The following is a 16220-nucleotide window of genomic DNA, read 5'->3' on the forward strand; positions in this document are numbered from 1 at the left end:
AAATTTAGAAAAAATGTTTTAAATATTTTCTTTGAATGTAATCATTTTTTAAAAAAATATTAAATAATATGTTCTGGTGCGTATACAGGCCGCACAACCTTTTGTTGTTTACGAGATTTTTTAACTTGTGGAACCTATTTGAATGACGTATATGCAAATAATTACAAATTTTATTATGTTTTCTGTTTCCCAAATAAATAAAAAAGACTATTTTCAAAAGGATAGATATTAATGAGAGGAATAAAATCATGATTTATCAATAAATTATTTTCTTTCAAATTTAATAATACAAAAGGATTTTGAAATAGAAACCACTTTAATGTTTAATGATATGGTTTAATATACAAAACAAAAATTATTTACATATTATAATTGTGACACGATATCTTTACATTTCACCACTATCAACGAACAGACATACAAATTCTGCGATTAGTTAGATGTAAAATGTAATAAGGCTAAACAAGATTTACACCTAAATCAAGTTTAATTTACTGTTTTCTCGGACATACTTTGTCACCGATTATTGATAAAATTTGTATGAAATTGGCACGGCATACGCTCGTGTGCTACTGTTTATAAAACAAACAAAAAATAATATTTTCTTCGTTGTGAAGTGACAATATATGTCCATCCGCATTCGTGAAACAAAATCGTAGAGAAAGGTACTACCAAATATTTGAGATATGACAACATTTATAAGTGTTTTCGATGTCTAGATTAGTTATTTGTTAGTACCTTTATTATTTGGCACAATACATCCACTGTCCACGTGCCTCGACTAACGAGGGATCAGTGGGTCGATAGAAAAGATAAAAAATAGCTTTAAAAGTTGATATACAGAGCAATAACACAAATGAGTATATAAATATTTGCCGTACTAATCCACTTTTAATATATCTGGATATTCTAAGCAAAATAAAATAAAATTTCTTTGGATAAGTGTACCTACACATTTATTATTTACTGCTAACAAACCGTTTAAAAATAATTTTGGACCGTAATTTTAATTACATTAGTTGTCCGATAAACCATCTAAAAATATTTAGACTATATGTTTAGGTGCATTCTATGGTTGAATTTGTGCGTATATACATTCAAAATATTTCACTTTCTTGCAAAGGTACGAGTACAATAGGAAACAAAAGAGTGGGAGAGATGGAGATTGTGATAGAGGGCGTAGCTACAATTTTTTTTAAACAAATGTTTAATTTTTATGAAATCATAGTAAAGTAAATGACAATTTACAATAACTGCGGGAAAAATATTGTAGATTCATCCTTGCAGAGAGATCAGTAAGCAAATTTCTAGTTTTTATTTTAAAGATATTTATGAAATAGATTTCATTTTAAGTTGGTGATAATTTTAATCATTTTATAAAAAAATTATAGGGATATCTTAGAAACCAAAGTTAACTCTTAAATGCGTGTTTTGAAATTTTTTTTAAAAAGTATAAAGAATCGCAATTTTTATAACAAATTTATTTCAAATATCTATTTCTTCTCACATGATATGTTGCTTATACTTTTTATGTACGTTTGAAATGGGATGAAATATTTTCTTTTTCAAATAATTGGAGACATTTAAAAATTGGCAAAAATATGTATTTAAGGGTTAAAATAGACTTTTCCTAGCTACACCCTGTACTGTTACTCAATGTCCAACCCTCAAGGAGGGCATTCTTGTAAACCATGAGTCGTGTTTCACTTTCAAGTAGTAAGAATCCTTCGGCGCTGGAGAAGTGAGAGCATCTTCCAACAGTTTAAGCGCTGCAGTGGGCAGTACCTTAGCGCTGTACTCCGCTGCCTCTCCTGGCATGGTGACGGCGCAGCTTGCTGTTGTCGCACTGACCTCGGAGCTAGGAGTATCGGGTCGACTGGAAGCATTAAAAAATCTTTAATAATATGTTATTTTCGTTTCACTTAAACCTATTTGGCTCTAGTTATTATAATACATGTAACAAATAGATTACCTAGCTCTTTTTATGGTCATACAACATAGATTTATGATATTGTCATTCCGATTCAACATTACGCCGCATAAGATATTTTTTCGAATGTTTTTCGTTTTCGAAAAGACAGCTTAACATCTGGTAAACAGTGTAAGTGTAATTTAAAGAGAAGATACATAAAAGAGAAAAGACTGATTATTGAAGCTCTGTCAAATGAAAACCGGTAAACTAACAATAGCTAACTATAAATGGAGAAATGAACAGAATAACGATTATATATATATATTTTTTTTTGAACTGCAGAAGAGATACAGTCTAATTGAAATGTGAGACCAAAAGACTTAGAGATAAAAGTTGGGAGTAGTAAAAATTATAACACACATAGTAAAATGTTGTCTATGTCTACATGTATAAAGATAAATGTAAAATAGCAATGTACACAAGGTAATATATAGGATTATAAATAAAGAAAATCTTAAATACACCTTCATCTAGGTTCCCTAAAACTAGTAAATCCTTTACAAACACCTGTGTAAGCTTTTACAATAAGCTGCCTTATAATAATTCATAATTATCAGGCAATAAATTTTAACAGTTCATCAAATAAATTATTAAAATAATTAAACGTTATTAGTTTTTGTTAAGTAGCAATACAGGTTTTGAAACAATTGTCATTATTTACTGTATTAAAGACGATTTTAAAAAGGATTACAAACAAACGGGGCAGTTTGTTATGGGTTCTTTCTCGATTAACAAACATTTCAAATTCTTATAGCTTTATTTTAAGTGGTACTAATTTCTATCAAACTAAACAATAAATTGACTAACAATTTTGGGAATTGGTAAGTTCACGGTTGTTATAAGAGTCATTTCTCTACGAGAACTAATAAAGAAAGAGAAAATCGGTAGGTGGAATTCATGAAGGAAAGTAAACTACATAGTCCAGCAGATGATGCGTTAAGGTAATCGCAGGATGCAAACTGCTTCAAAGATCGTAATAGAAATCGTTTGTAAATAATACAGATACACAGATACAGCAGAAATGATGATAGTTTTGAGTGCACTACCTAGTTGGTTGGCTTGGGGCAGTGAGCTGTACAGGCGGGGCATATATCTCGGCTGCGGAGAGGTCAGGCGTGTGTAGTAGCACGACGTGCAGGGCGCGCGCCCGTAGAGATGCTCTCAACGCTCGGGCTGCGCCCCAAGTGCCCCAGCGCGCCGCCGCAGCAGCCGCGGAGCCTTCGCTCGCCGCTACCGAACCCCCCCGAGACAAGTACTCGCATGCCGTGTCCGATGTTAATCCTTTAATATGACAACAAATTTGCATATTAATAATTAAAATCGGTATACTTTTATGAATTCACAAAACATCATTTGTTCGCTGAGGCGAATATTTTATCTGGATGTGTAATACAGTATGACATACGTGCAAAGCCGTTGGTTAACGATGCGCTTTGGTCATTACAATGGTGGTGGTTAACAGGCTTTGAAAATATTAAGTCGGGGAACAAGTTTTTCCCCACATAGTGTGCACAAACTTGAAATAATACCTCTCTGACTGTACTTTTTTATCTTGCTAGTTTTGATGACATTAAGAAAGATTACATTTTAAGAAAAGACAAAAGTTAGTAAAATTTTGTTCTCACTTAATTCCCGTTTGTTTTTCTTTTTGTTAAAATGGGTGAATCTCATGAAGAAATTTGGTAAAACTACAACGCAAGTCCCGGCGAAATTTTATGGACTTGATTTAATAACTTAAACGTGGTTTACCGTTTTCCATCTAGGAATTTTAGTGTCAAAGATGAATTTCGCTCTGGTCGCCAGTTTGTGAACAAATTGGACGCCATTTTTGAAAAAGTGACCTTTCATATTTCAACCTGTTGGAGTATCGCATTTTTTGGATCAGTAGTCCCAAAATTTCTACATCAACGGCACCAATTCATTTCTTAAAAGATATTAAAAAGACATCAAACAAAATGGCGTTGCGTTTGAATCTTTGCCTTTAACTAGTTACTGTAAACTTAACTTTCTAATATTTGTTTGGTTACGGGACGAAGCTGCGAACAATGAGGATTACACAGCACTTTAACGCGAACGGACTATAGCTACAATGGTTTTCTGAAGCACATTAATATTTAGCATTTTTTTGTTTTATGTAGGAATGGGATGATGACATTACTTTGATTCGAAAGTATCCGAGTGACTGATTGTAATTATGGGATAGCGATAAAAAGCTTACCGATGTAAAAGAGGCGTCCGGCGTGTGGGTGGTCAGCGGCGGCAGCGGCTAGCAGCGGCGCGAAAGACCTCGCAACGCGCAAGGCGCCCAGCACGTTGGTGCGCAGAGCCGCCTCCCAGCAGGCCGCACCTCCGCGCCCACTGCTGCCTGCTGTGTTGATCACCGCCCACACCCCTGCAAATTCAAATTTAGAATATCGTTATTCAAGTTGGTGTCTCCAAGCACTATAGTAAAAACGAACTGAACAAGAAGGTACCACCGGCTCTGCTGAGAAGAGTCGGCTAGAAAATCAATAGTCAAAAACAATATTCGATGAATACTTTAGAATCATGTAAATAAGTCAACAAACCAAGTTCCACACATTTCGAATATCTTAAAACTCGAATGCTATGCAGTATATAATAAGACTTGTTCAATAATAATAACGTTTTATTTTGTAGGTGTATTACTTATTATTAGGTGTGCTATATTTGTGTACATTCAAACCCATGAACGACTTTTTTTAACTTTTTCTAGACGAAATTTGGGAGTTACGAGTTTATTATCCGTAATATTTACTGTTTCTCTATTACTATTTTTCATATATAAGTTTTTAAATTTTAATAAATGATATTTAATAAATTTTGTATGGAGAAACAACCGCCGGGGCACCAATTTCTTTCAAAACATATCTCAGGGAACCAAAAACAACCTTATTCTTGCATACAGCGCGGGACTTTCGTCACTGCAGTTGAAGTTGAACTAATGCGGCAATAAAGCGCAAATTTCAAATACGCAAATATACTCATTTTGATTTGCTAAATACCGAACAAGATGCACATTTAAATTTTTAACCAAGAGTTCTTATCAGAACATCGGTCGGTCCATTTGCTACACAAATTTGATTAACTACTTGGTTTTTAAAAAGTTTTTTTACTGCGGTGACGTTACTATGTAAGCATTTACAGGTCCTACATTTTAATATTCGTTGTGAGGAACTAAAAGTCAAAAATTCGAGGAAAATTAACATTTATTATATTCGATTGATAATTGATAGATCTGACCTTTGATATGTGACTCCTGTCTGTCAGCGTCTGTTTTAATTTGCAAATTTATAGCAAACATTTTAATTTAAGTAAAAATCTGATTAAGTTTAGCGCCATCTATTATTAGCAGCATGTATTAACTGATTACAACATTGAGTAGTTTTGCATAAAAATGTTAGAATTTTCTTTGTAGCAGGTAGTCCGATAGATGGCGCTTATTTGTTTCATACATTTAATAAACTTTGCGAATAGAGTTATATATAAGGCGGTTTCCTTTTTTTTATATTGTTATGATTGTATTTTATTAAATTAAACTCTAAATTGTTTTACAAAAAATAACATTTAAAGACTAATTAATTTGATACATATCTTTTAAATTACACAGTGTCCTCGAGCACTGCTGGTGTAGTGGTATCATGCAAGATTCCCATTCTTGCGACCCGGGTTCGATTCCCGGGCAGTGCAATGTCATTTTGCAGAATACACATTTCTACATTTTAAATATTTTAGATTTTTTCCAAAAAGTGATATTCTGAAAGATTTGATTCTGTTTCAAAAATCATATTTCTTGTAAGATTTTTGTTATATTCATAAATAAATAATTTGAGTCTTATAATATATAATATATATATATAAAAGCGCTTTTTTATTAAATTTTATTTTAAGTTATCAGTAACAAACACTATATTTTGTAAAACGTAATATTCGCACATGTGTTTTTAGTTTATAAACTAAATGTTGAAGATTTTATTAAAGAATTATTACAATATAATTTTTAAAGTAACATGAAATTGTTAAACGATGTAAAACGAAACGGCATTGATGGCATTATATCTCACCATGTTCTCCAGCCGGCAGATGCTGTGCAGTGGCTCTAGCAGCTTCCTCTAGTAGATCTTCCCGGGCCACATCGAGCTCGAGCGTTGCCAGCCGCGGCGGGGGCTGATCTTCAGGGGTGGCTGCCACGTGGGCTTGGAGCCAAGAGTCAGCGAGACGAGCGCCCAGACCCCCAGAGCGGCATCCAGCTATCACGCGCCAACCACGATCGCTCAGATATGTCGCTATCTGCAACAGAAGTATAACTCGTATGCTTAAAATAAAAACATCCATACATCTCTGGCCATGAAAGACATTCTTAAACTAGTCGCGTTTTCTTACATCGATCAGTTGTGGCTTTTTTAGTATCTTGGCATTTCTTTCCATGACTAGAGGCATTTCGCACAGATTTTGTCGCGGCTTTTCAGAGTAACCTCATTTAATTTAAATTTAATTATTATGGATTGCCAACAAAATATACAATGTTATTTACAAATCTAAAACAATAAAAAATCCGACTAATAACAATTTTACAGTTTGTTGTTGTTACTACAGTTTGTTGACAGAAAACCAAAACGTTGGTATTTTGGTGTAAAAAAAGGGTTTATAAATAAATAAACACGCACTAGGTTAAGAAAAACCATAAATATCTGTGAAAAAAGCAGATCAACATTAAATCTATTTACCTACATACCTTAATCTTTTTTATAAAATTAGTAGATAACAATTATTCTAGAATAAATTATTAATTTACGAGTTTTTTACTTTTTATCAATATGTTCTAAGATATTTCAAAAATCATTGTCTGCATACTGCTTTTTCAATAAGTTCACTTATCGATTATCTCATAGAAGCAAGTAAGAAGAAAATTATTTACAGATAAATACGTTAAAAGCGTTTAAAAAAGAAAAGGTACATGAAAAAATAAAAATACATAAACATTAAGAAATAATCAAAAAAATATTAAGCGCTTATACGCTTTTAATGTTAGGCGAAAGAAGACTTTAATTACATGCAAATTTGCAAGGTCGCCGCCTACATTAATGTTTTAGTAACAATAACTTAATAACATCGCTTCAAAGCGGTTTCACAGAGATTAGGTCAGTATTTATTTAAGTTAACAATGTTAAAACTAGTTCTACTTCTTTTAATTTATATCTCTTTGAAATTTTAAGAAATAAAAACCACAGTTTTATTGAAAATCGAATAGTAATAATGTGATAAATTCTCTTTACATTACGTGGCTATTTTTTATATTGACTAAAAACGAAAAATAATCGTAAATTCATTCATTAGTAGTAGTAAGGTGTTCACGCTTATAAGTGTAAATTCTCTCCTGGTCTCATTAACAAGCTCACTATTACTCAAGACTATGTCTCCTACATAGGGATGCGCTCGGGTATTTTCCGAGATCGAATTTGGAATGAAATAAAGAAATCGAAAGTTAATCTAACTGGGCTATGTGCCAGCGGTTTCAGTTGAAGTAGCAGGACGCAGGCCGTACAGATCACTGCTTGGCTTTTAAGCTTTAACTGTTCACATACAAGGTGTGCAGACGACCATGGTACGGTCGCTTGAAAAAGCTGGATGAAGGCTGCTTCCAACAGATTCTATTGGAAAACACTAGGGTAGGCCCATGACCTGCACTGGATATCCTACGGTTAAAATGATAATTCTTGAAAGTAATTATTCAATATAAATGTATAGTTTTCACAAAATAAATATAACTTTGACAACAAAGCTTGTATTAAAGTTACTATAAATTTATTAAATCGGTTTGATAAGATTTGTAGAAAAGCATAGACACTTTCATTATGACAGCTAATTCGCTTTCAACCCACGGGTTTTGTTCTATGATTGCGAGACATTACACAACTACGAAAACATTATTTAATGTTATCTAGCAATGTAATTGCGTGAAGCGAGAGAACAGCATTTTACACAGTTTGACAATTGCTTTGTAGAAATTGTTATATTTTTGCAACATATTACTTGGATTTATGAGTTTGGATGCAATTTGAAGAACCATTCTTGACACGGTTGTAAAATTTCAGGAGTTGCTGTTTGACAGAGATAAATTGTAAGAATATTTAAAATTAAAGTCGCAATAAAAACCTAGTGAGAGAGAAAGGACGAATATAGAGCTTCTCATCCTTAGCTTCAGCAGACCTGGAAGTCACGGGAAAAATGCCTTTGAGGAAAGAATTTCAATGTATTTTGTGATTGACAAATGCACTTTTCAAGTTGGTATTTACAGATTTACCGGGTTTTAGATGACAAGGCACTGAAGGCGTTAAGCAAAGACCTTTTTAGCGTAATTAGGTTTGTAGTCTGCCACGGGACCCGGTCAGGAGACCGGACTGGAAAGCTAATTAGCACTAAGATCGTTTAGGATGATGCGTCATGGAGAAAAGAAATGACCTGCAAGCCTAGTGCGGTGTCCACGGACGTCACCAGTACAGTCTTTGCGCTGTCGGTTGGCAGCACTTCAGCGACGCGCACTTTTCGCAGCAAGTACAACAGCAGTGCGCCCACGATACAGCAGAGCGCAGCCAATTGCAGGCCCAGCGAGAGCCACGTCAGAGAGTCCATTGTCCCTCACTCTGCGAGCATTCTATGAACTGCTTCTGAAATGTAGAAGAAGAAGAATTGATTTAAAATTATGTTGATTTATTTATTCTAAATAAGCCTATAATATAAGCTTATATTAAGTTCGTGTAATACTGTACAAAGTTAAATATCGCATATCGCAGCGTACATATTGCATAATTATGCTAGCTTATATCTAAACGTTAAGAAAGCGAAAAATCAGAAAAACAGTATTAAACAACTCTTTAAATATTAATTAAACAAGACACGAACAATCTACGTTAAATTAATTATAGTGAAGATTTCGTACTTTCGTTATAGTGATACCCGTATTATAGGAAAAAGGTGCATATTATGTACTAGAGTATAATAAAATCAATAATTTCAAGTTTACTCAGTGTAGTATTAAAATAACCTTGTCATGTATGAACAAAATAATCAATGCAGATGTACATTAGAGAAACGCTTAATTTATTTTGTTAGTTTCACAAAAAATATCGATCTAAGTGAGCGAAGTGATAAAACAAATTACTCGTTTTTTACCCTTTATATTAAGATAAATGGTGTTCTTTTTCACAACTTCGTTTCTCAAGAGATATGTATGTCACTTACGTGTGGTTTTATCAGTACCGTGCCGCGTCATTATATGCTTCGATCCATGAAATTGATAAAATATTCATAACTAAGATTTCCAATCTCATTATTGCATGAAATTCTACTGTTAGTTCTTTGCCACAAAAACGTGAATAAGCATTTCTATTATCCCCAATAATATATGCATAATATTGACAACATAATACCAAAAAGTTTCTAAAGTCTAAAAAGGCTGTGCGGCTAAATTATATATTATCTATAAGGGGCCAGACGATATTTAAATTTTACATTTCGTTCCAAAAAAACGCCCACAATGCCCAAACGTGATTAAAAGAGAGAAATCTTGTTGTTTGATTTGAAAACAAAAGTTCTTGTTGAAAAAACCTTTATTATTGTTACTACTGAATTATTGTTACATCGTTTAATATTTTCAATAATGTTTTCTGTGCGAAACTGTTAGTTACCTAAACTTTTGAGGAAGTAACATACATTAAGGTAGCTCGGTAGCAAATCACCAAGAATATTTGTTTGCAATTGTCCACTACGGATGCAGTTGATACACAATAGTGAACAATGACGATCGTGTCTTGTTGTTTAAGCATTGGTTCCGGCGATTTATCTCCCACGCGGCGCCCGCGTAAACTCGCAGCTTGCAACCAGAGACGGATTGGAAGTATTAAATATTCCAAGTAATGCATTCTTAACAAAACGAATACATATCGAATTACTGTTACGTTGTTTTGTGATGTTTTAAACAATCTGTTGTTTTTTTTTTACTCTACACCATTGAGGTTTGGCGACCACGGTGTGGCAAAGGCAGCTATGGCCGTCTAACAAGGCGGACAGAAAGCCAAAAAGGGTCGCTGAAAGATGCTGGATACAGGTTGCTTTCAACAGGTCCTATTAAAAAACTCTGGTGAAGCCTATGTCTCGCAGTAGGCAAATTACGGCTAAAATTAACATGTTCAATCGTGATGACACTAGACATATAAATTTCCACTAATTTTTTATATTTTGTACTAAGTTAAATCCGACCCTGTTTATAAGATTTTCCGTACATACACAATGCTTAGAATACTTGCACAAGCATGTCGTTTAACGTCCAAACATCTATTATTCTTTTGTTAAACATTCCCGTGTATTAAGTTGTATTGAAACGTTCTAGGGTCTTTTATTGTCGAGTTTTTCGAGTGAATAAAATTGGTCGGTTCTAAAAGTGGTATTGAAATAAAAAAGAAGTTGCTTTGAAATTATTGGAGTTTATTATTATAACTTTAGTAGTTTTTGCAACGTTTCAAATTATATATTGTCTGTGTCAACAAAAAGATTTAAAGCTTTTACATCGATTTACATTGATCACTAAGATATTGATAAATATACTACTATAGATTGATCACTAAGATATAATTAAGTTTCATTATTTTTTTTATTGGAAAAGGCAGACCAATACTTTCTGGCAGAACAACCTCTGCTGAGACAGTTAAAAAAAAATTAAAACAAAGTAACGCAAATTTAGGAAATGCTCTTTCATACTATATCATCATTATGTTATATATATCATTATGTTATATATTTATATTTTCTGAAAACATTAATTGATAAAGTGTAAAATACATTATATGAGAGAAAATAAACACTCACTGACATACAATAATATTAAATTGATCATTCACATCATCACATTATTCAAGTTAATTATAAAAAAATTGTAATTAAATACGATTAGACAATAGAACTAAATAGTTATATATAATAGTTGATTATATAAATTCAATACGATAGGTAATTGTGTAGGTTTTTTTTCTATTGTGGATTGAAGTGTTTACCAGCTATAATTATTTTACATTCGTTTTACCCACACATTACTTACCTGGGTAGCGTGAATAAGTATTTCATAATATACAGGTACCTTCCTTGAATACACTTGGGGCGTTATTGTCAACAAGTGGCCTCGACAGTTAAGCGCCTGTTGAGAAACGTGATTTAACCTATTTCCATGATAATATGGAGACCTTGGCCAAAAAGTTATGGGTGCTATCATTATTTATCTGAATTTCTGAGCCTTCTTAAAATAAGCCAACGTTTCTTAGTTTTACTATGATATTAGTTAACACCTCGACAGGGGAATCATTTTATTCAAACGTCTATTAGTATGAAATGATGAAAAATTATTGTCAGTATTTTTCTAACGAAATTCAAGTGCCAAAAAAATTTCATATCGGCATAGAATACTTCCTTAAATTCTTTTTTTAAATTTGACAGGGACATTGAGCAAATTATGATAATAGGACATATACTGTATTCAAATAATTATAGAATTACGACCATAACTTTAGCAACATTCATTAGTTTTAATATTTTTATTATATTTTTCATCTGTCTTAATTTATTTAAAAAAACTAACTATTCTTTATGGGTTCCGCACAATTCATTTTGCCCAAATGAAAGCGATTGCATTTACTGGGGAACTACTATTACTATTTCTGCTTCTGGACTACGGATTTCGATTTTATAAATATGACAAAATGAATAATAAAAATATCATAAAATAACTTTAAAAGAATAAAATCATTCTCGGAAATTACTATTCATCATTTATCACTATTTCGACTTGCAAACTATTCGAATTAAAATTATAATATGATATTTAAACTAGATAGGCATCTATTTTAGATTTGCTCCTTTTAGATTTTTACACATTATCATCATCATCATAGCAAAGATATCCCACAGACCTGGATGGAAGCGGCCGACGTCCAGCGAAATTTTCAGAAACAAATGTGAAAATGTCGACATTTTGTAAAATTTAAATTGTATAAAACAAGCAAATGGTAGCCCAGCATAGAAGACTGAGACTTGCAATCGTAGGTCGCGGGTTCGTTTCCGGTATACAATCCGGTATACAATCTTATATAATTTACACTTTGCATGTAGTTGCATATATGGGATTGCTACTGTTCATAAGCAAGTTTCTAGAGCATGGGTCACAAAATCTTCTGGGTGCCAAAATACCATTGCGATTGCCAACCTTGCTGCCAAGCGATTATGATATATCCCTATAGATCTATTGATCTATGGACTGAAACGACGACGACGACGGTAAAACTGTGTAACTAGCCTGTAGTTAGTAGCACCAAATGAAAAGTATAAATATTTACAATAAAGGCTTGTTGTGTACATGTGCCCGTAATTACATAATAAGCGGTCTCACTTTTGAATGTTCCCAGTTCAGACTCAAAGTATAAAACATAAATCTCTACAAACGTTGACATTGTTCAATTGTAATATTTATTTCTTATTTTTTAGCATAATAAAAGAACTCTTGGTTCAGTTTCACAATAAAAGACATTTATGATTCCCATAAAACCGCAGCAAGTTAATGGTCGTCGAATGGATAAATGTTTTTGCCGTAATTGATATTATCACAGCGAGAAAGTCCTTTTTACTTTTACATTAACATTCATATTGTTGTTACTAATTTGAACTCTGGATTTTTCGATAGTGTTTGCTGAAAAAGACATGTTTCCGAGTAAATAAATGTTTAAATCAAAATGTAAAGCTAAAACGAAAATGTTCTTTAATAATGCTACACATGCTAGGATTTTGGTACAGATTGTTTTAATCTAATTTTTACTAAATTTTACTTTTAAAAGGGTTGTATTTATTTATTTTTAATACATTATTTTAATTAATGGCATTAATAAACAAAGTTAAACAAAAATATTGCTCATTAAATATTTTTAACAATATTTATTACGAGATTTTGACATACGCCCTGTATTCGGGAGACCCATGTCCAGCTGTGGACGAATAAAATGGCTGAAATGATGGTAATGACGATGTATGTAATTAAAAAAAGATTGTCTTACTTATTAGTTTTACATTTTTGCTTTTGTTAATGATAAGAAGTACCATCTGTTCGTGTTGTGCCGTCTGACATTTGGCATAGCTAAAGCAGATTCCAGGCGGGAAAATAATGTACCGTGAATGTTTCGGGTTGTGCAATAATTTAGACCGGTTTATTTTATAACGCTTCGTTGCGAATAACTGTTACAGTTACGTTCAATTAAGAAACACATTTCTTTTTAAACAACTATTAATGATTGAAATCATATAAATTCTGAAGTTGTGTTTAAAACTTTTTAATTTTAAGAATATTTAATTTTAAAATATAGGTAATGCATATTCCGTTTGCTGCAACGTTCGGAAGTATTCCTTCAACTGATCATTGTGAATTTGACTTTCTTATTAGAAACAATTACTTAGTTACCGGAAGTTTATAGAGCGACGAAGAATAATAATTCATTGTATTCAAATATTATAGCGAATGCATTATATACTCGTATATAACTAAACTACAGACTATTAGATAACTTCTTTTTTCGAGCCGTCATGGCTCAATTACCATTTCTATTCGTCAACTATGTGATACCCTATTTTTGTACTGAAGTTTATTGAGCTAATAGTTTATATCCCTGTGTCGTCTTTGATGTAGGGTTTATTGCTTGTTTACGAGTCACGGCCCTCTCGGTCGTACAAAGCGCATAAAAGCTGATATTCGTAAGTAACAATTCTGTTGTCGTGAATTATTCTGCTCTGATCACTTGGAAATTTATCTCTTATTCGCTTTCGCAACGTAAATACTTATATTCAATGATATAAATTTATAACGAATTTAAATCATGAAGTCACTTGAAATATAATAAATTTATATTTTTTTTTAAATTGACATAATTTATCCGAATACTCTATTTAAAACCCCAACCCTGTAAAGCGTGGAGAATGTAACATGTTAATGTAAATAAAATTGTTATATTGAATTTACTTTCCAAGATATGGTATTTAAAAAAAAAGTAAGAAACTATACCTAATATAATTGATACATTTTTGATATTTTCGTCTTGTGTCGTCCGGCATTTTGTATGAGTAAAACAGATTCCAGACAGGAAAAAAATATTTAGTAAATGATTCCGGTTGTGCAGTAATTTTGACAGGTTTATAATAAAGCGAGAGAAATATAAAAATTATTAGTAAGTTTTCTGTAACATTTACAAACCTGGCTATTTGTTATCTCTGCACCAACTTGGGTTGACGGATAGAGAATGTATATACTGCATCAAATCCGCTATTGCAACGTGTGTGTATTTGAAAAACACAGTTAAATAAATACTGTAAGGTCTATTTTTAGGCTGATTATCTTTATTTTACCGAATTTTTTTGGAGAAACATACATATAGGTTTTTTAAGTAAGTCCACGTATAAATTGATGTAACAGAGATAGTAAGATTATCAGCGCAAATTAAAAATAACTAACAAATTGTCAGAAAAGAAAGCGCATATAACGAGAATAAAGTTTATGAACATATATAGCCCTTACCGCAAATATCTATTGCAAAGACAGTCTCTTCTGTTGTTGAAGGTGATTTGAAACCACTTCACAGCAATTCGTCATATAGCGTTAATAATTAAAAAATGTAAAACAATATTACTTTTTAATAAAATGAAACAAAATGAATTCGAATACAACTTTATTCAGATGTTATATGAATTTGTTTCAGATATTCGAAATACTTATTACCCTGTTTCTTTTAATTTTTACAATCTTTGTACGAGATTTTAAGTTAATTTTAAGTAAACTTTTTCCAGGCTAGTAGTTTATTTAATGCGAATTTTTTATATGCGCTTTCCTTAAGAACGTATCCACTGCATAAAAGAAACCTTACTGTATACCTGTATTAAAAGAAGAATTTGTATACTACTGTGATAAAAAATTAAGCTTAAATTGTAATTTAAAAACTCCCGTGCATCAGATAGGTAGATCATTTTTTTTACTTAGTTGGTAGGACTGTATTTAACATTTGTTAAGCGTCTGTTTGTCAAAAAGTTTAATTGGCTCTGTGCGTGTTTCTGTCAAACCTTACAATTTTTTCAAACCCGTCATATCGTTTCGCATGCACCGTCTTCGCCTGTTTTAGCTCAGTGCGATTTCTGGCTATTCAGTAAACTCAAGAGGGCAATGCGGAGACGCCGTATTGACACGATAGAGGAGATAAAAATGGAATCGAAGGTCTTGAAGGCCGGACTCAGACTATTCCGACTGTTTCCAAGATTGGAAAAAGCGCTGGTAAAAGTATAGTTTATCGGACAGACATTAATTTGAAGGGGATAAAATTGATTTGGAAGAATAAATAAATAATTAATATTTTATATCATAATCATTTTGTTTTATCATAAAGTTACAAAAAGGATTGCTTATAGTATGACGTGCAACAGCGATGTTCTTGCGGTGTAAGTTATTGAATTGTTTACTAAGATCATTACCGTCGCGATAGTGCACATTGTTAATACGTGCAGATAAACAAAAACGTGGGAGTGGCACTCGCAACGCAGATAACGAGGCGAGATCAAGGTCGTTGTACGTGATTTGGACGTTACTTAGTCGCCAATTATCTTACAATTTTAGTGTTTTCTTATTTTAACACTCAATAACAATCTTCTCACAATATTCAAAAATTAGAAGATATGATGGTCCCATTATCTTTTAAATAATATTGCCAATGTATAGTAATATTTTTTACATATACAATAATTATAATAAATTTAAAAATAGGGGCCGTCCGTGAGGTATTTACAAGGCACCGTGAAAAGTTTCGATTGCAAAGTCTTTCATTCATTTGTAATAATCGGAAATATATATTTTTTTAATAAAACGCCGCAAAATATTATTGGACTACCATTAATAAAATTCAAAAAAATCATGATATAAAAAAATTGACCAAAAAAGCTTTTTATTAATTAAACGAATATTTAAATGATAATAATCCTTAGCTGTGATGTCGCCTAATTATTTTCATTTCATTTAGACTATATCCGATAAAGTGTATAGGTATAAATATGTGTTAAACTTTATTATAAGACGTGTTGTTGTGGAGTTACTTGCTACTTCTCCACAACAATAATGCCTTGTGAAGCAGAGTCAAAAAAATAAATAGATAATAAGTTAACG

The 16220-nt window shown here is 32.3% G+C and overlaps 1 protein-coding gene and 1 non-coding gene across 2 annotated transcripts in view; one reads left to right on the top strand and one right to left on the bottom strand.

The window, feature by feature from the left end:
- Positions 1–1425: 1425 nt before the first annotated feature.
- LOC137929970 (dehydrogenase/reductase SDR family member 9) overlaps positions 1426–16220 on the bottom strand; it is a 62591-nt gene continuing 47796 nt past the window's right edge. Inside the window, exons 2-6 of the mRNA XM_068773136.1 lie at positions 8453–8658; positions 6055–6280; positions 4191–4364; positions 3019–3253; positions 1426–1876 (exon numbers count right to left, since the gene is read on the bottom strand). Of these exons, the coding sequence (XP_068629237.1) occupies positions 1654–1876; positions 3019–3253; positions 4191–4364; positions 6055–6280; positions 8453–8623 (1029 nt within the window). The 5' untranslated portion in view covers positions 8624–8658 and the 3' untranslated portion in view covers positions 1426–1653. The remainder of the gene's footprint in view (positions 1877–3018; positions 3254–4190; positions 4365–6054; positions 6281–8452; positions 8659–16220) is intronic.
- On the top strand, positions 5610–5680 carry TRNAG-CCC (transfer RNA glycine (anticodon CCC)). The gene has a single exon. It is a non-coding gene; the product is annotated as a tRNA-Gly (tRNA).

This window comes from Battus philenor, unplaced genomic scaffold (assembly GCF_028537555.1).
Source record: "Battus philenor isolate CCGP_79_NKW_IND1 unplaced genomic scaffold, ilBatPhil1.0.hap1 SCAF_11, whole genome shotgun sequence".
NCBI classification, from domain to species: Eukaryota; Metazoa; Arthropoda; class Insecta; order Lepidoptera; family Papilionidae; genus Battus; species Battus philenor.